Source organism: Mesocricetus auratus, unplaced genomic scaffold (assembly GCF_017639785.1).
Source record: "Mesocricetus auratus isolate SY011 unplaced genomic scaffold, BCM_Maur_2.0 Super-Scaffold_100691, whole genome shotgun sequence".
NCBI lineage: Eukaryota > Metazoa > Chordata > Mammalia > Rodentia > Cricetidae > Mesocricetus > Mesocricetus auratus.
In genome coordinates this window covers 25,439,914-25,465,400 of record NW_024429267.1, presented here as the reverse complement: position 1 = coordinate 25,465,400, position 25,487 = coordinate 25,439,914, and the positions used below count along the sequence as shown (strand labels likewise).

The following is a 25,487-nucleotide window of genomic DNA, read 5'->3' as shown; positions in this document are numbered from 1 at the left end:
CCTCTCTCCTTCTCTTCTCTCTTTTTTCCTCTTTCTTGAGATAAGCTCTCACTCACTATGTTCCCTAGGCTGGCTTGATGACTTTCTGCTTCAAGTAATACTGTCTTCTGAGTAGCTGGGACTGTACAGGCCTGTCAGCTACTGTCAGTGTGGCCATGTGAGAAACTGCGGGCCAGACCTAAGCAACCAGGCCATTCTCCAATTAGACATGCACAGTAACCACAGGAGAGCACACAGTGATCTTTGTTGTTAATCTCTTGAGGCAGCATGTTACAGAGCAATGAATATGTCCTGTACAGGACTGGGGTATTCTATGTGCTTTTCCACTTCTCCACATTGGAGAGGAACAAGCTTTCTCACTCCTGTAGACTGAGCAGCTCTCCTACTCTTCAGCCTCGAGAAAGGCAAACGTTAGCATACACTTCATAGCTGACCTTAGGCACAGATAGATAAATTACATATTGGGGAAGCTATGTGATATCTGGTTTAAAAAAAAATCCAAACCAAACCAAACTGAAACAAAAATCTTCCATGGTTCTGTTTTCAAATACCTTTTCTCCCAATTAAAAAAAGGTAGGATGCAAACAAAAACAATTTCAAAAACCACTTAGTTTATTATAAAAGAGAATTTAATACACACAGAAGAATTGAGTACAATAATATGAATCACACAAGGTTAATACTTAAGCTTATAAAGTCAGTTAATCCTGTTTATCACATGAAGGCCTCTAACTCCTAACAATGTAAGCAAAATTTATATTCCTAAAACACGTTTAGAAGCCAGTAATGGTGGTCTATATCTGTAATCCCAATACTTGGGAGGCTGCGACAGAAGAATCACAAATTCCAGGACAACTTGGCTATTTAGGGAGACTGTCTCAAAACAACAACAACAACAAACTTACATAACATTCACATTAATTGATAATGTTTTCATTTTAAAAGGTAAGTTACAGGCTTAATTGGCAGGGGAAAATACCATGATCATGTAAGCAGTTTTCCTAGGATGAGGCTTATCATTCCACTCCAGTTCTGCTAACCACGGAGGATTCCCAAATGTGGGAAACTCAACTGCATATCTGTGGCAATGGGGGAACTGTTTTCCCACTCACAACTAGAAAAATCTGTCTGATTTCTTTTCAGTTGACAAATCCATAGTTCTTGTTATTGAAGAAGAGAAATGATCTGAAGGAGACAGGCAGGTTACTAAGTTGTCAAGGGCACACGAGTTTGGGACAAATAAATTAGAACAGGACAGGAAATCTGATGAAGGGTCCAGATTCTGTTTAGCTGTTTAAATGCATTTTGGACAAGCATGTCAGCCATTACATGTTTAAATGAGTAGTTTCCCATTCCACGTTGATGGAATATTTCTAGGATTACCTCAGTGGGGGACATGCTTGCTAAATACATGTAAAGTGAGGCACTATGGGTGTTCTCTTGTAGTTACCCCTGAGAAAATGCTTCCACCATTCAGAGACATTTTCAAGTACTTAAATAGAAAACATCTCGTGTTGAAAAAATAATTAAAAGCATATTTTAAAATGAGACTTCATGTTGCTAATTGTTGGAATACACTATTTTTTCATAGTTCAGATGTTGGCATTTTCTATATCTTTTCTTGTATATTGACTACCCCGTCCAGTGTATGTCTGTGTACTGGTAACCCTGCCTGAAGTTTAGTACATGGTAAATGTTCAGCAAACATTCTGAATGTATTTCGAATACATTAAGGCATAAATGAATGCACTGGAGGTCAGACTAAGAATCTCAATCATGTTTCACAGAGAAGCCTATCTCCAGCCTCTCTATTTTTAATATTCTTTTTGGTTCTTTTACGATCCTTTTTATGCATATGAGTGTTTACCCACATGTCTGTATACATGTACTGCATGCATGCAATATCTGAGGAGCTAGAGTTACAGATAGTTGTGAGCCACACCACTTGGGCTTTGGTAACTGAACTTGGATCCTCTGTAAGAGCATCAAATGCTTTTAACTGCTGAGCTATCTCTTCAGCGCCTTTTAAAAATTTTTTTAGAAACACTTATTTACATATCCATCCCCCATTCCCTCGCCCTCCCATGCTTCCCCCTCATCCCCCAATCCACCCACCACCCACTCCCCAGGGATAGTGAGACCCTCCACGGGGGATCATCAAAGTCCATCACATCATTTGTGGGAGGGCCTAGACCCTCCTTCCCATATCCGGACTACAATAGTATCCCTCCATAGGGAATGGGCTCCCAAAGTCCATTTGTGACCTAGGAATAAACCCTGCCTCCACTGTTACAGGTTCCATAGACTGCCCTGGCATCCTAGCTGGTACCCACACTCAGAGGGCTTGGTTTGGTCCAATTTCAGCGCCCATTTTTAACATTATCAATTATGCACAGAGTGACATTGCAAACCAAAGGAGTTTTTTTGTTGTTGTTGTTTTAAATCTATGTACTTGTTTTTCTACATTTTTGGCAATAAATTCTAATTTTACAAATGATTAAAGAGTGGAAAGTGGGGTGTTCTTGTCAATATGTGGGAAATAGATTCTTTTGAGTCTGTTTTGGAAGTGCGTGTGACGTACAAAATAGCTTCACGGGCTGCTAACCATTCCAGATGGCTGGAACGTCATGGGAAAAGCAAGCATACAAGTCAAAAATATGCAGTTTACCTATCCTGGAGGGTTTGTTTGTTTGTTTGTTTCCTTTTGTAATGTTGTCTTGGAGTAAGAGGCCCTATGCTCTTTGTGGGTCAGTCTATGTCATTGTTCCTGGCTACAGACCTTAAGTCCCAGAAACAGGAATGGACAAGCAATAGCTCTAAATGTACATCATGACAGCTTCATTATACTGACTGTTTTACTTTGTTGATCCTTAAGCATCTGGTTTTGGCTCACGCAAAGCGCTCTAATTGTAAAGTGCCTCCTCCAATCTAGGTGAGTTTTGTAAAGTACACCTTCTTCTCAGATGTGATGGGGCTAATTATTTATGGGTCATAAAATTCACAATGAAAGGTGTACTTAAATGCAAGAAACGCTTTTGAAGAACTCTGCGATGCTAGTATAATGTAGTCTATAAAATAGTTGATTGTATTCAATTTAAAAAACTAGTCCAAAGAAACTTCTGTATTCAAGCAGAGCCCAAAAGCTATCGCCGTATTGGCAAGTCAAGTAAAGGAATTAGAAATGAAGAAAAAAATCCACATTATTGGTATAAAGACAATATGTAACCCCACACACTGTCCTTCAGTGTCTCAGTGAAGACCATAAAATCTGGCCATGCTACTTAACTGAAAAGAAAGAGGGCACAGAAGGCTTTGGTGTCTGAAGGCTGCCTTTTTTTTTTTTTTTTTTTTTTAAATCAGATAGTCCTCTTGGTGAGAGTGGGATCGGACTACTTCTCCAGTCCTTGAATCTTCAAGTATAAACATCAATAATAAAACCACAGGATTTCAATACTGGCAGACCTTTCTTTCTGACCCTCTTTCATCAAAGAAGGAACCATAGTCTTGCAAAATTAACATCTTGGTTTCCAGAAACACTAAGGAAAATTGTCCTTTAGCTCATTGGGACTGTTCACCGGACCTTTGCACTTTTAACACCTTTCCTCTTAATCACATTCTGGTAAAATTCCCATTAGATACTACTCAGAGACAGACGAGGAATCCCTCTCTCTCCCAGTGCCATCGAGGCCTGGGCTTTCTGAGTCAAAGTCCATCCCCTCCTGCATCAGGCCCCAGGACATGGCTGGCACCCAGATCGGAGGGGTAAGGGGACGACAGCGGTGAACGCGGAGGAAGCGAGGCTGACCGCCCCTCACCCGTCGGGGCCCAGATGGCCGGCTCGCCCCGCCCCCCCGCCTGCTCGCACGGCGGCTCAGCCGATGCCGCCGTGACTCAGCGCTTCTCGCGGGCCGGCCGGCCGCGGCGGCGGCTAGGCGCGGGCTCCTCCCGCCTCGCCACCCCCTCTCGCCACCCACGCCCGCCCCCGGCCGCGGGGCCTTCCTTCGCGCGGCCGCCGCCCGCCGCACTCCGCGCCCGCCCCGCCACCGTGCCGGCCATGGAGCCCCGAGCCCCCCGCCGCCGCCACACCCACCAGCGCGGCTACCTGCTGACGCGGGACCCGCATCTCAACAAGGTGAGCCCGCGACCCCGCAGCCCCGCGTCCCCAGAGCCGCCCCGGACCCCGCCGCCCGCCCCTGGGCCGGGGGGACCTGCGTCCCTCCGAGGGGACGTCCGGGGAGGCCACGGCGAAGCCGGCGCCCGCGCCCCTCAGCATCCCCTGGGGGGACCACCGGGAGAGATGTAACTTGTGCCCGGGACTTCTTTGTCTGCCCTTCCCCCCGAGAACCAGGAGCCCAACCCGGGAAGGGAAGCGTGGACCAGTGTGGGAACTGAGCGGCTTCCGTGAGGGTGGCAGGCGGGCGGCCAGGTCAGCCGCGACGTGCCATCCTTGTACAGGTGACTGGACTGGCGATGACCGGAGGCTGCTGTGGAGACAAGTGACCCTACTGGTCCTGCCTGGAACAGAGACGGGTTCTGAGTGCCCGGGATCCATCCCATCGACGATGTGGGGATCCAGGACCTCTTGGTTTCTGGGGTGACATGGTTGAGAAGCTAAGGATGCATGGTGGGTGGATTCTCTTGAACCCTGGCATGCATGCCTTACTTGAGACGTGGTAAAGCCATTTGTTTTATTTTTCTTTCTAAATTCTACCTTTGGGGAATTTTTTCTTTAACCTGTTCTTTTTATTGAAAGGAAATACAATGTATACCCTAATCAGAATTTTTTTCGCAAGCTGTGACATCTCTCCTCCCACCCCACCCCTAAGATCTCTCCTAAATGAAAACACCTTAGAAATAATCATTTTGCTTTTTTTTTTGTAAGTAATTAGGTCTTATTTTACAGCATGGCTTGTCATTAGGTTTTGTGTGTGTGTGTGTGTGTGTGTGTGTGTGTGTGTGTGTGTGTGTGTGTTTCAGACATTTCCTATTTATTCAGTACCTGGAACATGAATGTTAGCATTGGAGGACTATTTAGCCGTTTGAGTTGCTACTTTAGTGAACCTTAACCCTTTTCATTAAGTGAATCTCATCAGTCCTCTCTTTAACTTAAACACGTGATTATTTCATACATTATAGCTGGTTTCCAATTTTTTTGTGGTGACTTTTACAGATCTTTGATTATTTATTATTTATAGTTAATGGAGTATAAAATAGAAGTTTTGCTACTTATTTTTCCCTCAAAATAAAATTTAATTGCCAGTTTGATTTTTTTTCTTCCTTTATTACTCTATAGGTGGAGGTCTGTTTTCACTAGAACAAAGGTAAACTTTGGTGTGACTAAATCATTTGAGACTTTCACGTGTTACCTGCAAGCCCTAATTTCTGATGAAATTATGGGTTGCCTTGACAACATCACATGAGTAGTATAACCTGTTTGACTTTCTTAAGTCAAGGTTGACATATTTGCTAAGAGTGGGTGGACAGGCCAGACTGTCCCTTAGCACAGGTATTCTGAATCTCCTGTCATGTTACAACCGATACCAACTTTAGGATAACATCTTGCAATATCCAACACAGAGAAAATATTGGATTAAAATCTGGGTCATCCTAGGGCAAACAATAAAATGAACTTATTCAGCCTCAGGATCAGTGTGGTGCCTTGTGAAAGTCACACCACTGAAAGCAGATAACTGGGATTCTCTTCATCTGCTGTACACTCAAGAGTCTTCTGTCTTCATTAGTAGGACAGGATTTTTAATTTAATTCATTTTTTTTATTTTGAGATGACCTGACTCCAAAGGAATGCTAATCTTAACTCTCTAAATGTCTCCTAATAGCCTAGCCTAGCCTAGCCTGACACCTGATTGTAGAAAGACTTGTTTAACCACACTAAAGAAGAAGGTTATGACTCTACATTTAACTAAGACACACTTTGTTACTACTATTTCCTTACAGATAAGACTATTTCCTTACAGATGGAAACCTCTCTTGGGGCTGGGGACATGGCTCAGTGGTTAAGAGTGCTTACTGCTCTTCCAGATAACCTGAGTTCATTCCCCAGAACCCGTATCAGGTGGCTCACAATTAAAGGCACCCATGGGGGGGTGTATGAGAGAGAGAGAGAGAGAGAGAGAGAGAGAGAGAGAGAGAGAGAGAGAGAGAGAGAGACATCTCCACCATTTAACATTTTATTCACTTTCTCCTGTTATTCAGGTATTTATAATGTTGTTATTATGTTGAAGTAAAATTACTGTTTTACTGTGTATCCCAGCTTTGTCTAATTAACTCTCAAACTTAGCCTCCAGCTTAAAATAAATTTGATGATTTTCTTCTTTCCATTTTTGTTGTGTAATTCCTAGAATTAAAATGTTAATTAAGTAATCATTTCCCTAGGAAAGCCTTTCCTAATTATCTTATTCCCACTGCCATTATTTAATGTTTACACTTATCCACTCAGTTGTCCCATATTATTTTGCATTTGTTACTTTGTTAGTTTTTATTTATTTAGTTTAGTTAAGGTCTGACTGCAGAGCTTTGGCTGGCCTGAATGGAATTCACTGTGCAGACCAGGTTGGCCTTCAACTCATAGAGATCTGTCTGCCTCTACCTCCTATTGCCACTCCAACAACTGCAGGTAGCTTCCAAAGTATGAGTTCTGCCATTATCCTAAGACAATATACTCATAAACGTAACCATCTAATTCATTAAGATCTAATTAATGCACATTTCACTGAAATCATTTGAATCTGTTATTGTATAATGGAATAGTCAGAAATGTTAGAATTTGGCTTGAACTTTATAATCTGAAATTTTACTACTTGTGGATAATTTTAAGGAGGTAACTATTGGTAAAATCAAAGTTAATGATAGACATGAAGTGAAAGAAAAACAGGGACACAGGATCTTTAGATTTTAAGCCTTATTACTTTCTAGTAATCAAAGTATATCACTTCAGACCGATTTCATCACAGCTGTTTAGGAAGTACATCTGCCTTGTACAGAGGGGATTTACTATCTTTATGAACATTTCTCTTTCTCTCTCTCTCTCTCTCTCTCTCACACACACACACACACACACATATAATTTTTTTTTTGAGACAGGATCTCATTTGGTGTATCCCAGGCTGGCCTTGAACTCAAAGCAATCCTCCTGCCTCAGCCTCTTTAGTGTTGCAATTGCAGGTGTGAACCACCATACCTGAACTATTTTAAGATGCTTATCTATTATCTATTATTTTCAGGATAGCTTCTGACTTAGATGACTTGTGTTTCTATGTGGCCAATAATTGTGTTTTATAAACCGATGTACAAAAAATTACAATTCTACATACAATAAAAATAATTATTATATTATTTACTTTGTTTTTGCAATGGTGGGAAAACACTAATTGGTAACTTTTTTTTTTTTTGAGACAGGGTTTCTCTGTGTAACAGCTTTGACTGTCCTGGAACTTGTTCGGTAGACCAGGCTGGCCTGGAACTCACAGAGATCCGCCTGCCTCTGCGTCGTGAGCCACCACTGCCCTGCTTGATAACTTTCTTATATGTAATTAATTGTTCCTGAGTCTCCAAATGCTTAGGCATTTTAGGCATTTTGATGCAATTGTAGCTAGTGATGGTTTGTCATAAAAACATAATTTGGCCTGCATTATTCACTTTGAAATCTAAAAGGTAAATTTCTGAGAAGTGCTACATAACTGCTTGCTTCCCAGTTTATCAAGACCTACTTTGGTGTGTTAGGAGGAAAAGCGAAAGAAAAATGCATGGTATGCTTAGGAACAGAAAGAAAGCCCTGTAGTTTAAGACAAATGATAATTGTTTTGGATAATAGAATGTAAGAAAATCACTATTTTTCTGGAGGCTGTGGAGGTGGACTTGTAATATATTCAAGTCACCAGCAGTTCTCCTGTTTCCAGATACCTGGAGTCTTTGGATTTGAAGGCAGAAGACAGTTTGCCATTAGTCTTTGCTAATATAAGCTGGTAAGTGGAGTAAAACAATTAAAAAATGTTAAAAACAAAAACATGGGACTAGAAATTCTAGAACTTTTATACTAAAAGGTCATTGACATTGTGCTTTTTTGTTGTTGTTGTTGGTTTTTTTTTCTGGTTAAGAACAGCAGTAGGAGTGCTTGTGTGTTCATGATCATGATTCTATCATGAGTATTTCCAGGAACCTGAAGGTTGAAGGGTTCCTAATACTCAGAGTGCAGTGTTAAGGGTAGGGTCATTCAAGAATAGATTGCAATATTTTAAAATTATCCAGTCTTCAAAGGCATTTTCCAACTTGATTGTGACAAAGTACATCTATACTATAAAATGATACATACACATTAGAAAAGTCTTTATATGCTGCGAATTACATTACTCTAGAATCCTATGTTAAAATCATAACTCCCAGTACCTCAGAATGTAATCATTTTAGAGGAAAGGTTTAAATAGGTAATTGAATTAAAGGGGGATTCTTAGGGTAGACCCTGATGCCGTGACTATAAGAATTGGTTAAGGTATATTACAGAAGGACATATGGTAAATGTAATAATATAATTGTGATTAAACATATTGGTCAGATCAATGGATATTAATAAGTTGCATTAGTAAAACTTGTTTTTAGCTGGGTGTTGGTGGTACACACCTTTAAAGCTCTTGAGATGCAGAAGCAGGCGGATCTCTGAGTTCGAGGCTAGCCTGGCCTACGGAACAAGTTCCAGGACAGCCTCCAAAACAATACAGAGAAACCCTGTTTGGGAAAACCAAAACCAAACCAACCAACCAACCAACCAAACAAACAACAACAACAACAACAAAAAACCACTTGTTTTTGATTATTTGATAAAGCTCAAGCAAACTACACTGTGTATAGAAGAATTATCCAGAACAGTATTGGGTGTATAGCTCAGTTGGTAGAGTGCATTCCTAGCTTGAACAAAGTACTGGGTTTGATTTCCTGCATGGCATAAACTGCATGGTGGTGCAGGCCTACAAACCCGGTACCCAGTAGGTAAAGGCAGGAGGATTGGAAGTATAAGGTCATTCTTGGCTGCATATTGAGTTTGAGGCCAACCTGGGCTACATGATGCCCTGTTTCAAAGAAGTATCTAGAACAAAATGTTACAGAAGGGTCAAGTAAAGGCATGGAAAAACGCAAGAAATATAGGTGAGGATTCTCTGTCAGACATCGAAGCACTCATGTTCTGAAAAATTACGTGGAGTTGGAAGCAGGAAGATTTCAAACTTGAGAACACTTGAATTGCATAGTGAGTTGTGCATCAATCTGGATTAGACGATGAGGCCCCACCTAAAATATCCAAATATCAAAGACCTAAAAAAAAATCAACCAGCAATCCCACCCCAAATAAAAAACAAATAAAATGTAAATGAGTGAATTCTGAATAAAGTTATAATGGTTACAAATATAAATCAAGTAATGTACAACCACCTTCACCTTCCTAAATTCTGTGTTCTTATCACAAAGTGTGCGGGGTGACACATGTTAATTAAGTTATCCATCCTACAATGTATATATTTTCCCAAATAGACATAATAAATACATGAAATTTTTATTTTCAAAACAAAATTATGTCTTTTAAATTTAAGTTAAAAAATTAAGTCACTATATGACATATAGGAGAAATTTGATACCTTATATCTTAAAACAGGAAACTTTAAACTTCACAGTGCAAGATATATCAGACAAATTCCATTCTCAAATTTCTCAAGCAAATTAACACTTTTCCAAATCATCAGAAAAATTCATAGTATTGATCAGGAAAATGGAAAACAATTATTCCTCCTTTGAGAACTAACATGTAACATGAGGGTATTGCGGGCTTTAAGTGATCTACAAACATCAGGTTACAACCTATAGCTAGAAAATGCTACCATGTGGAGTGACAGTTCTTAAACCCTGACAAAACTATACAAGTGAAAAGCAGCAGTGATCTAAACAGTCATTGCTGATTTCTAGCAGTATATTTTAATTTGTGTGTTTAGACCATTTACACTGAATGTAATTGTTACATTTGCATCTATATCTACCATTTTATTAGAGGTCTGCTCTCTTGTTTTTTTACTTTGTGATTTCTCTTTTTCCATTGTTTAAAATACAATTTACAATTGCATTTGTATGTATTATAGCAATTTACATCTTTATATTTGATGCAGAAGATAATATTTTATATTCTTTTAAATTTCCATACATATTTTGAAGAGTTTAGGAGGGAGAGGAGATTTTTATACAGTTCCCAGATATTTACAGCTTCAATTCTTTACTTTGACTGCTGATATTCAAAATTTTCCTCAGGAGACATTTCCCTTCCATCTCAAGAATCTTTTTAGAATAGGATTACAGGCAACCAGCTGTCTTGGTTTTCCTTTCTTTGGGAATGTCCTTATTTTACCTTGATTTCTGCAGCATGTTTTCATTGGGTATGGAATTATCTGTTACCAGTTCTCTTCTCCAGTATTTACAAGCATCGTCCCCTTTGTACTGGCCTCCCTTGTTTGTGATGAGAAAGCTGTAGTTATGGGTAATTATGTGTATGTATATCACTTTTCTTTGTATGTCTTAATGGTGGCACTTGTTTTTCATTTTCAAAATCTTGAATATAAATATTTTTACAACTAGAATTCTTTGTCAATGTTCTTAGCTTTGTTAAACTTTGTGATTCTGTAATTTTACATATTTTTGTAATATTTTCATACATTTTCAAGTATTTTTTCCTTTCTCTATTTGGTGTTTCTCTCTCTCTCTCTCTCTCTCTCTCTCTCTCTCTCTCTCTCTCTCTGTGTGTGTGTGTGTGTGTGTGTGTGTGTGTGTGTGTGTGTGTGTGTAGGACAGACACCTATATGGATATCTTCTTCATTGCTCTTCATTTTGTTCTTTGAGACAGGATTGGTCTCTGAACCTGGAAATCACTGATTGGCTAGTCAGACTGACCAGTGAACTACAGGAATGCCTTTCTCTATCTCACCAGAGTGAGGATTAAAATAGCCTGGCACCTTATCTGGCTTTCATTTGAGTGCCAGGGATATGAAATGAGGTTCTATGCTTGTACCACAAGCACTGTATAAACTGAGCCTCCTCCATCATTCTCTCCTTTTAAGACTGGTGAAGTAAATGCTTAATGCAGAACAAAAGGCCTGATAGTGTTTTACTTCCTATGTTGGTTAATTTGTAACAATTGCTCATGAACATCTCTGACTCTGCCCACTCTATTTCACTTTTGGTCTTGAACCCATCCAGTGAGTATTTTCGGTTACTGTGTTACTCGGTTTTAAAGCTTGTTTTTAATCATTTGTGATCTTGGTTGTTAATTTGACATATCTGACTCAGGTGTGCAGTTGCTTCCATCAGACTGGGGCATTTCTGTGGAACATTGATAGAGGCCTTGTCCCTGGGCAGGAGGGTCTGAAATCTATAAGGTAGCTGAGTATGCCCAAGGAAGCAAGCAGGTAAGCAGCGTTCCTGCATGGATTCTCATTCAGTTCCTGTCCCAAGTTCTTACCTTGAGTCTCTACCTTGGCTATTAGAGGGAAGATAAGAAAACTGTCCTTTCCAAGTTGCTTATGGTCATGATACTTTGTCACAGCAGCAATATGTAACTAACACAGCACCGAAGCATGAATTCAAAGTAACTTGTTGGAAAATATTAGCTGAGTATGACAGTTAACTTTATGTACCACAGGGGTGCCCATACATTGGTCAGTCAGTGTTCTTAGGAGTGCTCGTAGAGGTGTTTCTGGGTGAGATTAACCTTTGAATTGAGTAAAATGGAATCTCCTTTCTGGTGTGGATGAGCCTCATTTAATGAGTTGAAGATCTGAATGGAATAAAAACACCAAGTAGGGAGGTTCTCCTGCCTATCTTTTGAACTGGAATATCAGGTGATTTTGTGGGATTTTTTTCTCCCCTTTCCCCATAAACTCAAAACTGAAAGATTAGCATTTTAAGGATCTTGCACTTTGGGCTTTTCAGGCCTGATACCATAGCACTAACTCCCCAGTGTCTGCAGCTTCCTGGAGGTAGCATTTGGCTTTTCTGCCCCCGTAATCATGTGAGTCAATTATAGTTCTCTTATAATTATAATATGTGTCTATGTGTGTGTGTGTGTGTTTGTATGTATGTATGTATGTTTGTATGCTGACCAATGCAGCAATCTTAAGTCAGAAAACATCTCTACACATGTCAGTTGTGGCCCTTTGGAAGCTACCTGTGAAATTTCAGGGTTTATGTCAGAGGCACAGGTACCTTAAAATCTGAAGCGTATTTTTCTGCAGCAGTTCTTAACATGTTTTATGCCACAGGCCTAAAAAGGCTCCTTTACAGATTGCTGAAGTGCATATACCTGAAAACCACCATTTAAAATAAACACTGCATATGGTACTACAAACAAAACCAATGATATTGGAAATATTTAAAAGTATGTGATACAAGATATGTTTCTTAAAGACGCATTGTACCGAGACAATGTACTTAAGATGGTGCAGATGTGTGCACTTTAAAGTAAGTCTGCATTTGCTTGTTTTTAGATAGCTTACTGTTTTGAGGGGTAGGTGTGGCAAGATTTTTATCGTGTGTGTGTGCGTGTGTGTGTGTGTGTGTGTGTGTGTGCATGTGCATGTATGTAGAGGCCATAGGACAACTTCAGGTGTTATTCTGTGTGTGTGTGTGTGTGTGCGTGTGCGTGTGCATGTGCATGTATGTAGAGGCCAGAGGACAACCTCAGGTGTTATTCTGTGTGTGTGTGTGTGTGTGTGTGTGTGTGTGTGTGTGTGTGTGTGTGCATGTGCATGTATGTAGAGGCCAGAGGACAACCTCAGGTGTTATTCCTCTGGAGCCATCTACCTCTTGTTGAGACAGAGCCTCTTAGTGATCTGGAATCAAAGACATCTCATTTAGACAAAAAATGATATTTTAAAAATTGGAATGTGAAATATATCAATAATGTGTTTTTAGTCCTTTTTACTATATTTAACAATATATAAGCAACTTTTAGTCCTGTTTTCTATATTTCGTCATTTTAAGAAGATTATCTGCTGAATGACTACAGCCTAATAGAATTTGGTGTAGTGAACATGTTGTATATTCTTTTGATGATTAGTTCTGTTTTTTTTTTCAGTGTATAGTGCTATGTAACTAGTACCACCAAAAACAGTCTGTCACCTCAAAATGCCCTTTGAGTGAGCCCTTCTCTTTACATGTGGCCCCTGCTTTTCTAGAACGTCATATGAATAGCGTCTGGTTTCTTTCATTTGATGTAATGCATCTGAGATTAATTTGCATCCCGTGTGTCAGCAGTTGTCTCCGTTGTAGCAATGAGTGTGTAATGAGTACTCGAGTGAACAAACACACTTTACCTGTCTTCATGAATGTGTGATGAACACTGCAGGGTACAGAGGCATCTTACTCGTCTTCTCTGTTGAGAACTTAGAATACTTTTAGGTTATTAGTTTCTTTGTGGTTCTTTGACCTGCTTTTGTAGCTTCTAGTATTTCTCTAGTTACAGAAAATGGTTAATTCGCAATTTGTGGATTAACTGTTAAGTGTCAAGAAGTGTTCTAGATACTAGATAAGCAAACATAACTAATTATGCCCTCTCATTTCAGTTGTCTTAAACTTATAGAGTCCTGTTGTCACAGTTAACCATCCTATGGTGATTATCTGATTTTTTGTGAGTTAAATTTTTTTGCAGTTCAACTTGGTTGAATTTTAGTTATAATTCTGAGACAGGTGAATCTAAACCATACAAGTTCTCTGGGAACATTAAAGACAGTCATTGAAGAAGACAAACTGCATTTGTTTTCTGATGTGCTTCTGGTGAATCCACGAGTCCCTTCTGCAGTTCCTTCAGTGGTTGTTTGCATATAGACTTCTAACACAAGCCCCTCACACCAGCAATTTACTTCAGGTTTCTGCAGAAGAGGATTGCTTTCCTCGGGACTCTATTCGGAATTCAGAAGAGTTGTTTGTTTGCTGCCCTTTGCAGTGAAACAGAGTGCCCTTCTGCTGTCCAGAGGCATGAAGGCATAAGGGAAAGGAAAAAAAAGGAGTAAAACTCAGGTTGGACTTAGAGCATGAGGGTCCCCTGAGAGGGTAAGCATTGCAGGTGGTCTTTAATCTGATCTGTGTATGGACATTTAACCTTCTCATCATATCCATGACAAATTTGATCGAAGTCAGATGCAAGTTAGACCCTGTCTGTGCCCTCGAGGCCAGTGTTTGTTGTGTAGGCCATGTGAGGTAACATGAATGTACAACTTCTTTGAAGCATTTCACTTCCAGGTTTTGGACATGGCTGACTTGTTTATCAGTTTCTGTAAAATTGTTCAAAAATGATGCCTCTAGTAATATGGTAAATAAAAGCTATGGTTAAATAAAATCATGTATTATCCTAAAGTTTTCAGGTATTAAGTTTCTTTAGTCACTGATTTTTTCCCCCACCTCCTAAAGGGCCACGAAATGATATGAACCCAATAATGGGACCTTTTATCCCCTTTAACTTGGCCCATTTCCCCAGATTTCTAAGCCATAATCTTTAGTTTTTTAAAACAGATGAGTTGGTGCTTTAGTGTGTCTGCAAATATTTGGCGAACAGTATAGGAGTCTGCAATTACTAAACATCAAAGACTATGGGGAAATTTCCAGATGGTAGTCTCATTTACATGGTGTATGGTATACTGTATAGAGGTCTGTTCCATCAGACCAGATGGGGAGAAGCATGAGTCAAAGGTCTGGCTAACTGTCTGAAGAAAGACAGCTAAGTGCCACTGTTACTTGAGTGAAGGGGTGTATGTTAATTCCTCTGACCACAAACTGTGTTTCAGAATACAGTGTTTTGGTTGGTAATTTTGCAGGCATATTGTTACTGTGTATAACATTCAGTGCTTCACTGTTTCTCTATAACATTTGTATTTATTTGAGTTTTTTTGCCTAACATCTCCTTCCTTCCTTCCTTTCCTCCCTCCCTCCTTCCTTCCTTCTTGTAGATTGAAAAAAATCCCAATTTCTCTTGTTTTATATATATGAAATAGATATTACACACATATGTAAAACATAAATGCTTCATATATATATGAAATGTATATTTCACACATACATACTAATATATGTGTGTGTGAATGCATGCAATTGAAAATTGTTGAATTATGTCATCCATCTTACAGATGATTCTTACACAAATGTTCCTTTCTGATTGCTTTAAGTTTAGAAGTAATTTTACCAGAATGAATATTCTAATTATCTTTCTTAACAGCATTTTAAAATTCTCAAAAACATTAATGTTAGCCAGGCAGTTGTGCCCACTCCTTTAATCCCAGCACTTAGGAGGCAGAGGCAGTTGGAACTCTGAATTTGAAGACAGCCTGGTCTACAGAGCTGATTCCAGGACAAGCTCCAAAGCTACAGAGAAATCCTGTCTTGAAAAACCAAACCAAAACAAAATATTAGTGTTTCTAAAATTAAATATGTAAAGTGTCCTGTTTTGTGTATACAATAAATGGAGTTTTTATTATGGCAGAATTCAATAGTCATTGTTTCTCATTGTATGAACATTCAGTCATTATTACTTATTGTATGAACAGAGGGAATGGCTGCAGAACCAATTATGTATTTAGTATATGTGTTCCTGTCCATTGGACTGTCAAGAAACAGCATCACAAGGTACAAAGTTTTCTTAGTCTTTTGGGGCTACAGTGATAAAATACCATGGACTGGGTTTTTTGTTTTTTGTTTTTTGGAGACAGGGTTTCTCTGTATTGTTTTGGAGGCTGTCCTGGAGCTTGCTCTGTAGACCAGACTGGCCTCTAACTCACAGAGATCCACCTGTCTCTGCCTCCCGAGCGCTGGGATTAAAGGTGTCTGCCACCAACACCTGGCTAGGGACTGGGCTCTTAAAATACAGGGTATATATTCTTGCATTTCTGAAGCCCTAAGTCAAGGCAGTATAGTCAGTATCTGGTGGGGGATCCAGTTCCTGCTGCACAGACAGCCATCTTGTGTCCTTACATGGCAGAAGGGCACACAGGTTCTCTGAGGTTTCTTTTATCCTAGTCTAATCCTGTTCTTAAGGTCAGACAGCCAACCATCCATCATGCCATGTCAACACTTATTAATGGGCCCAAAGAAACAGCAGCCCAGTCTTGGAATAGAAGCCTCTTAAGATTCAGCGTCTGCATTGGGACTCCTCTGGAGAGGATTCCCATCCCAGTCTACCAGATCATTCTCCTTAACCACTGCTGGGCCTCTTTGCTCTGACCTCCCATGCCAACAGATCTTGTAGGTACATTTTGTATCAACTCCTTATTTCTATTTTATTTCCTGTTCTTGAGTTCTGTAGCCCTTTACAATTACTGTTGCTTTATAGTATGTATGTTTATGTAAACAGATATGACATGGGAATAGTAACAGGTGATGAGTCTGGAAAACAGATGAGACTAGAAACGCTTTAGAGAGGATCAAGCACTTGGGGTCAGTCTTGAAAGGAGAAACAGGTAAAAAGGACTTTCTTCCCTTGGGGTTTGTTTGTTTTGTTTTATCAGTGCAGGGTTTCTCTTTGTAACAGCCCCAGCTGTCATAGAACATGTTTTGTAGACCATGCCTGCCTTGAACTCAGAGATCCACCTGCCTCTGGCTCATGAGTGCTGGGATTAAAGGTGTACATCACCACTGCCCTGCCAGAAGGACTTTTTCTAAAAGTTAGAATGTAATTACATAAATTTCTTCCTCTCAAAATCTTGACCTCTTTTTAAACTGTGTGTCTGTCTGTCCTCTCCTCCACTCCACACGCATGCTTGCTTATATAAATACAACCTGCTCAGTCCATTTAGTGTTATATCTATATGCTTCCAGGGCTGACATTTGGTGTAGGATGGCCAATTGGGTTCATCCTTAGGGAAGAGTATTTCTTCCTCCTCTCAATATTCCCTAGGTACCTGTACTTCTTGTGTATGGGTGAGACCATGTGAGATTTCCCACCTTTTACTACATTAGCATGTCTGTGAGTGGTAGACTAGTTCATGTCTTGTTTAGGCAGTCATAGGTTGTCCAGGTATCATGAATGAAATTTCCTTGTCATTTTAGGAGACAAAAATCTCACTGCATATTTCCTCATCCCCTTGCTCTTACTGTCTTTCCTCTTAGTTTCCCATGATGTTCTCTGAACCTTAGATATAAGAGTTGGGTTAAAATGTATCAGTTGGGGCTGGGCACTCTGTGATCACTTGTTCTCTGCATCTTGACTGGTTTTTGTAAAGGTCTCCATGTGCTACAAAGCAAAGTGTCTTTGATATATGGTAAGAGCTACACTTACCTGTGGGTAGAAGGATAAATATTTAGTAAAAGGTGAAGTATTTATATGATCTAAAGAGAAACCAGAATATATGTAATTAGAAAGTACCATGTTTTAGTAAAGTGGCAGTTGTAGGTTCTAGAAGATTCATGACCTTACTAGCCCTGGATAATCATTTCTAGTATCAGGAATGATTTCCCTTCAGTTAAGTGGGCCTTAAATCCAATTACAGAGCTGTTGGTTTCTAACTAGGTAAGAGTGCCACTATTGTACCCTTAGGGAAATCTTGCCATGGTGATCACTGTTGTGGTTTATAGGTGTTACACCTGGGTAGGACTACTGGTTTTTCCCTCTTCTGGAAGCTTGTGTAGTGCCTACCAATACTATAAAAGCTAGTCCTCAGGTAGGAGGCTTTCAAGTCAGATCTAGCTTGAGACTACCAGGTCTTATGTATGAAGTGCATGGTGCCAAGAACATTCTTGCTGAAGGTGCCGTGAATGGGAGAATAAAAATGTGCTGCGCTTGGGCTTGGAAAGAAATCAGTGTAACCAGGATTGCATAAGGATAGTAGAATATAACCTGAGAGGGAGGCTTGGAGCAGGTCCCTGAGACTCATGCACTTTATTTCCTGACCTAGTTCACAGTTGGAAGCACAACAGGTGTTAGCTGACCTACTTCTAGTCACATTTAAAAATAGGTATTTCCTGATATTAATGATTGTTTCTTTCATTTTTGTGTGCGCATGTAAACAGTGTATATACTGTATGTACATGTGTGTTTGTGTATGTGGATTGCATGCACGTGTGTGCACTTGCAAACGTGGAGGCTAGAGAAAGACTGTATATCACTTTCAACCTTATTTTTTGACACAGGATCTCTCACTGACATTGGAGCTCACCGTATGGCTGGCCAGCTGGAGGCCCACCTTCCTCCCCTCCCCTTAGTGCCCTGGTTACAGACATGTGCCACCAGGCCAGGCTTTTACATGAGTGCCGGCCTCACAGCTCTGTTCCTCATGTTTGCACAGCAGACACTCTACGGGCTGAGCGCTCTATATCTCCCAGGCCTCTCAGTTTTGTGTTTTTCCTCCTGTCCATTCTCTACTCTCATCTTAGACTCTGGAGATAAGGAAGCAGATGGTTGGTGCACAGTTGGCTGGCTGTGCTTCCAGCACACTAGACCCTTTCCTCCCCAGAGTCTGTGTACGTGTGTGCTATTTATCTTTTTATCATTGTTTTCCTTTTCTTCCTAGGACTTGGCCTTTACTCTGGAAGAGAGGCAACAGCTGAACATTCATGGGTTGTTGCCGCCTAGCTTCATCAGTCAGGAGATCCAGGTCCTCAGAGTAGTTAAGAATTTTGAGCGCCTGAACTCTGACTTTGACAGGTAACACACTTTTGAGCACAGTTCTCTTACAACACTCTTCCCTATTGCTTTATAAAAGAAAGTTGAGCTATTATATGATTTGGAATGGATAATTACTTGAGGAGAATTTGTTTGCAAATAGAGTTTTTTGTTTTTTCGAGACAGGGTTTCTCTGTATTGCTTTGGAGCCTGTCCTGGAACTCACTCTGTAGACCAGGCTGGCCTCGAACTCACAGAGATCCTCCCACCGAGTGCTGGGATTAAAGGCGTGCACTACCAATGCCTGGCTGCAAAATACAGTTTTTAAAACATTTACTCTCTCTAGGATCATTTGAATGAAATATTTTTATAATTTATTCTCAATTTACCTTTCTCAAGATAATTTATTCTATGAGAAAATTATATATACCATATTTACTTAATAAATATTGTCTATTTATATGTAAGCATGAATATTCTTAACAAAAGAAGGAAGAAATATCTGGGATCTGATGGCTGGAAGGGGCAGCCGTCTCATCAAAAGTGTTTCCTTGAAAGAAACACTCATGGGAAGTATGTCAGTCCCTTCTGAGGACAGTTTTCCCAGTGACCTGCCTTCTGCTAATGCCACCTCTTAAATTCCTGGTCCTGTTCCGATTGGCACATTGGAGACTGAGCTTTCTGCACACAATCACACACTTAAGTGATCTCTAATCTCCACCAGAGATCAGTGCAAAGGGCCTTGTTATGTTAGTGAACACAGTTTTTCAAGACTTCCCAGTTGTACACAGTAGTTTGAATTTTATTGAAGATTATAGACAATACAAAAAGGGTTATGCATAGAAAGATAACTAGACAAGAAATGCCTCTACACAGAGAAAGGTCATTAGCACTCAGGAGGCAGAGGCAGGTGGATCTCTAGAAGTTCTGTTTCAGTCTGGTCTATATAGTGAGTTCTAGGCCACCCAGGACTGCACGATGAGACTGTTTCAAAAAAGAAAGGAAGGAATGAAAGAAGGCCCATTAGTTAAGTTAGTTGATAAACTAAGTTAGAGGATTTTTTACCTCTTTATAAGATAGGGACTACGTCTGTCCAAGTACTGAACAGAATTGCAGTGATGTTATATAATAGTAATGTTTGATGGTAGTAATCCAATTTGTGTTTACTTGTTCTTTGACATGTTGCTTTTTTTGTATGCATACATTTGTGCCTGTATGCATGCAAATGCTTGTACTTGTAGAGGTCAGGAGTTGACATTGGATATCTTTCTGTCTAGTCCTCTACCCTATTTTCCGAGACAGGGTCTCTCTCTGAACTAGGGCACACTAATTGACCAACCTGCTTGGCTACTGAGCTCTAGGGAATCTTCTTGTTTGTAACCCCAGCGCTGGGTTATAGATATGGACCACTGAGCCCAGGTTTCACATTGATTCCAGAGATCCAAACTGAGGTCCTCAGGTTTGTACCTGGGAAAGTTTTCCACTGAACCATCTCCCCAGCTCCTTAAAGGCTAGTTCTAAAAATTGTTGCCATTGTTTTTTAAGACAGGACCTCACTGTGTAACTAAAGCTGTTCTCATATTCAATCCTGCCTGAGTTGCCCAAGTATTATGATTAAAGGCACAAGTGACCATGCCTGGCTTGATTATTTATACTTTCTACATGACTAAAGATGTACTTTATACTTCATTGAAATTAGATTCCTAATAGACATTTTTACTATTGGATTTTGACTGCCGGATGTAGATCTAATTGCATCCAATTTCCACAGGTATCTTCTGTTGATGGATCTGCAAGATAGAAACGAGAAGCTCTTTTACAGTGTGCTGGTGTCTGATATTGAAAGATTTATGCCTATCGTGTATACTCCCACTGTGGGTCTCGCGTGCCAGCAGTACAGTTTGGCATTTCGGAAGCCAAGGTATGTAAACTTTTATTTTAAATACTATTTGTAATTTTCAAAAATTTTGTAATTGACATGAGTTGTATTAGTTTATCATACAGACCATTTATAAATCAGGATTTGTTAAATGGAGCAAATTCATGTGTACGCTATCAATTATACTTGGCAATTATTCAAGCTAACTAAAGTATATATAATCAGTTATTTTTGACAAGAACACTGAAACCAGTCTCTTAGCAATTTTACGAATATTGTATGTTGAAGAATGGAGAGCTGGCTTTGTAGCTTCAGTTCCCAGCACCCATACTGAGTAGCTCTCAACTGTCTGTTACTTCAGTTTCTGGGGATTTAACACTCTATTCTGGCATCTTTGGGCAGAACAACTGCATTCATGTTCATATACACACTCATACTTAAATCTTTTTTTTTTTTTGGTTTTTACGAGACAGGGTTTCTGTGTATTGTTTCGGAGGCTATCGGTCCAGCCCGGCCTCGGACTCACAGAGATCTCCCTGCCTCTGCCTCCCGAGTGCTGGGATTAAAGGCGTGCGCCACCACCGCCCGGCCATACTTAAATCTTAAGTATGTAAGTAATTGAATAATTAAAAATATGGTTTTATTAACTGTAGTCACTGGTACACAGCAGCTTTCTAGGACTCCTTCTTATCTAGTTGAAATTCTGCATTATTTGACAAGCTTCTCCTAATCTTGCACCAAGTCTTCTAGCCCCTGGTAACTACTCTTCTGTTGTTTGCCCTGAGTTTGACTGAGATCACACACATTGGTGAGATTGCATCCAGTACTTACCTTTCTATGTTTGGCTGTTTCACTTAATACAATTGTCCTCTATGATCATTCAGGGTTTTACAGTGACAGGGTGCCCTCCTTCTTTAAGGCCGAATAGTATCCCATTGTGTATCTTCATTAATTCATTTGCTACAGGCGTTGAGTTTGATTCTGTATCTTGTGTATTGTGGATCTATTTGACAGATTTATAGTGACACCTGTTTGACAGACTGATGTCATTTTCTTGGGATTCATACTCAGTAGTGAGATTGACAGATGTTTTGTTTTGATTTTTCATAGGAACATTGTTCTCTATACTTACTGTATTAATATCCCTTGCTTCCGTCATTGGGTAATTTCCTTTTAATTCATACCCCCCAGACAAATGTCTCTTATCATTTTGAGAATATTCATTTTCACAGATGTCCTGTGATAGTTGACTGTGGATTTAATTTGCATTTCATTGATGATTAGGACTGTTGAATGCATATTCATATACTTCTTGTCATTTATCCGCCTTTGCATTTTTTTAGAGATTCATTTATTTTATTTCATGCACATGTTTGCCTGTATGTAGTATGTGCACCACATTTACTCCTGGTGCCCTCAGAATTTGAGGAGGGTGTAGGATTCTCCTGCCTCCACTTTCTGGGATCACAGGCATGTGCCACCACACCTGGTTTATGGGGTGCTAAGGATATAACTCAGAGCTGTGTGTTTGCTTGGCAAGCACTCTGCCAGCTAAACTGTGTCCTCAGCTTCCCAATCAATTCTTATATGAATAATCCTATCCCCAGTGATTGCTAAGGCAAAAAGCTGGAATATGCATTTATTGGTTTCATGAGGAATTTCTTCTCTTTGGCATAGATACTTTGTGTTGGCTTTCAGGATGTCATGGATAACCATTTTTCAGAATGGTGTTGGGCTTGCTTAGGTCGTCTTGTTCCCCTGTGCCCATAGCACTTTAATTCCTATAGAATTCCTCATATTTGGTGTTTCTGTCTGCTTCTCACAGCACACTTAATTATGCCTATCCTTTCCACAGATGGCAGAGACAGCTCTCTGTGTTTTTCTGTTCTGCTGAGCTCCCTGTGTTACCTGAATTACTTACTAATATATCTTGTGAAACATTTCAGAAAACTTCCCACAAATGAATAATACAGGTGTATAAAGCAGACTTAGAGTTTTTTGGAAGTATTTTTACTTATTATATATTTTAAGCTTAAAAATATTAAATATTAATCTTATGCATATGAATGTTTTGATTGCATGCATGTAAGTGCACCACATGTATGCCTGGTGCCTGTGGAGGCTAGAGCGAGCATCAGATCCTGTGGAAATAGAGTTACAGATGGTTGTGAGAAGTCATGGGTGCTGGGAACCAAGCTGTGTCCTCTGCAAGAGCAGAAGTGCTCTTAAGCACAGAGCCTGAGCCATCTCTACCTACTGTATTTTAAAAATGCATTTCCCCCAAAAAATCTGTCTTCTTTAGTACTTTTTAGCCACAACTCATTCTACTATATATTTGATAACCATTTTCTTACTTCTGATAGTTTTTGTAAAGGGAAGCCTCCCCGCCAGCCTGTTCTAGAGCTGCATCAGTCCCAAATGAACACACAGGAGGCTATATTAATTATGAAGCTGTTGGCCTTGCTTGAAACAAGCTAACTCTGACTTAAGTATTTATCCCATAATTGTTAATCTAAGTATTTTTCTTACCGGAGAAGTTTCCGGGCTTCTTATCCCTATGGCGGTTACATCTTGACTTCCTGTGTTTCTCCTACCCAGAGTCCTCCTGGACTCCTAGTACCACCTATCTTGCTTTCCTATTGGCCAACAGTGCTTTATTGACATATACACAAGGCTTCCCCCATCATCTCCTCTTTTCTGTCTAAACAAAAAGAAAGGTTTTAACTTTAACATAGTCAAATTATATATAATAGAACAGCTATCAAGGAAGAACACAGTTACAATATTTTGTTCATCAACATTTAGAAAGATTTAAAGAAAATATCATCTATCCCATCCTTGTGAGTCCAAAGTCCTACATGTAGCTTATCTTTTATCATAACTAAGGAAAACTATAAATATATATACATATATATATATATATATATATATATATATATATATATATATATAAAACTATCTGCCTTCAACTCTATCAAAGTCCTGCTGAGTATTCCAGTGTCTGGCTGGTGCTCAGTTAGCATGCCCTTTTTGCTATCTCACTGAAACAGTAGTTCAGGAATATCCTGTCTGTGCACTCTTAGAGAAAATGTTAAGTAATGATGATCCACCATCTCCCTTGCTGTTTAAGCATATCATTTTAATAGATGAATCGGCATAAATAATTGATCCCGAAGGAAATGCAACTTCAACGAATCAGTCTGTGACAACAAAGAATTATGACTAAGTGTAGACAGCCTGAAGTACATACTTTTTTCACTACTCATCTTTAGGTATGAGTCACTGATCTGATTTTGGCAAGCAGGTGCAGCTAATACAGTTTATTGAAAACAGTTTAAAAATCAGAAGCATCACAAGATGCCAGACAGTACTGTTGGCTCACCAAAAGTCAAGGTGGAAACAATGTTCACTGCGCAAATTAGTTGGAGAAATCCATAGTGCAATTAATTAGAATTATTGGCTTCATTGTTCTTTAGAATAATATCTATTTTGTGAGTTTTGGAGGGTGGGGATTGGGCATAATACAAATGATTTAGCTGGAATACTCTTTAATGCAAAATAGCTATTCCTCAATGGTGGTTATTGTGACTAATATAACAACTCTCAGAATTTTGATGTCAAAATGGAGGGAGGGGTATTACTCACCAGCTTTACAATAGTAGTGTATGTTTGCAAAAGAGAGAAAAGCTTAAAGTATCTTTTGGACAGTCAAATAGATGGGTCTAGAAGTCAATTAAAAGTATGATCTGAGAACTTAGTAGATGCTGTATTCAAAGATTCTAATATTTTAATATAATTTATCTTTATTTTTGAGAATTTCATACATGTATACAATGAAATGTGAATATATGCAACCTCAATTTCTCCTTTCTTATCCCCTCCTTCTCCCTCCAAATTTTATGACCCTCCAACTTTTGATAATCTAGTTAATGCTGTCCAATTGTACATGGGTTTGGGGCTATTCAGAGTAGAGAATACCTACCAGGAAAGTACCCTAAAAATTATTCTCCCTCTCTATGTGTGACACTATATCTAAGGAGATATGAATAAATGTGTACTCACCCCAGATAGGGAACTGATGACACACCAAAGTACAGATGCCACCCAAGATGAACTTGATGAACCAATGAATTTGAATGGGCTTACAGGAGCAGAAATGGTTCAAAGACAGCTGCATCACCAAACCAACCAAACTTGGGGGACAAATCATGGAAGCTGGAAAACTGCAGTGTAGCAGCTTAGCAGGTTGGGGAGTATCCTTTCCAGGTAGGTAGTTTGTCTCTGATTCTTCCAGGCAGCTTGTCTTGTGTGAGCAAGTCTCTCAGTCCTTATTGCTTACATACTCTTGGGGAGGGAGTGGCCTAATGAATCTGGTCGGTTTGGGGGTCTTCCTGAAGCCATCAAGTTGTTCATTTCCTGTCTTATTGGCTTTTCATTTCCTGTAGGATGGAATGTTTCATCTCCCCATTTAACATCTTATGTCTTAAGAAACTTCTTTCCAAAATGGGAGGTTTTATTCTCAGAGAAAGCCTCTATATATAACACTCCTCCAGCAACTGTCAACTGCTAATAGCTTCTAAGTAAGGGCTGGTGCCCTCTGGAACACCTCCTCAATCTAGTTTTTAAATTGAATTTTGATTGTAAAGCTTCTAATATTTTAGTCTGAACACTATATATGCTACACAGATTATATCTGTTTTAATTGCAACAATGATAAAGAGTATTGATGATTGTTGAAGATTCAGTTAGTAGGATTTTTAGGTTTTGCTTTATTTTTGCCTAGAAAATCTTTTTTTTTCCCTCCCAGTACTGGGTGTTGAACCCAGAGCCTTCTATATGTTAAACAAATACTCAACTTCTCCTGGAAAATTTTGGGGGGGGTGTTGGGGGTGTTGAGACAGGGTCTGTATAGCTCTGGCTATGCTAGAACTCTGTAGAATAAGCTGGCCTGGAACTTAAAGAAATTCATCTGCCTCT

General features: G+C 39.6%; 1 protein-coding gene and 1 pseudogene across 2 annotated transcripts in view; both read left to right on the top strand.

Moving 5' to 3' along the window:
• Window positions 1-954: 954 nt before the first annotated feature.
• LOC121137709 lies at window positions 955-1,109 on the top strand (annotated as a pseudogene).
• Window positions 1,110-3,993: 2,884 nt separating this feature from the next.
• The window catches only part of Me1 (malic enzyme 1), a 114,515-nt gene continuing 93,021 nt past the window's right edge, over window positions 3,994-25,487 (top strand). The window contains exons 1-4 of one of the 2 annotated variants that reach the window (XM_040739630.1): window positions 4,014-4,132; window positions 4,456-4,624; window positions 18,540-18,673; window positions 20,403-20,552. In XM_040739630.1, the coding sequence (XP_040595564.1) occupies window positions 4,622-4,624; window positions 18,540-18,673; window positions 20,403-20,552 (287 nt within the window). In that variant the 5' untranslated portion in view covers window positions 4,014-4,132; window positions 4,456-4,621. Of the gene's footprint in view, window positions 4,133-4,455; window positions 4,625-18,539; window positions 18,674-20,402; window positions 20,553-25,487 lie in introns of both variants that reach the window. The other variant, XM_040739629.1, reaches the window with a different exon arrangement.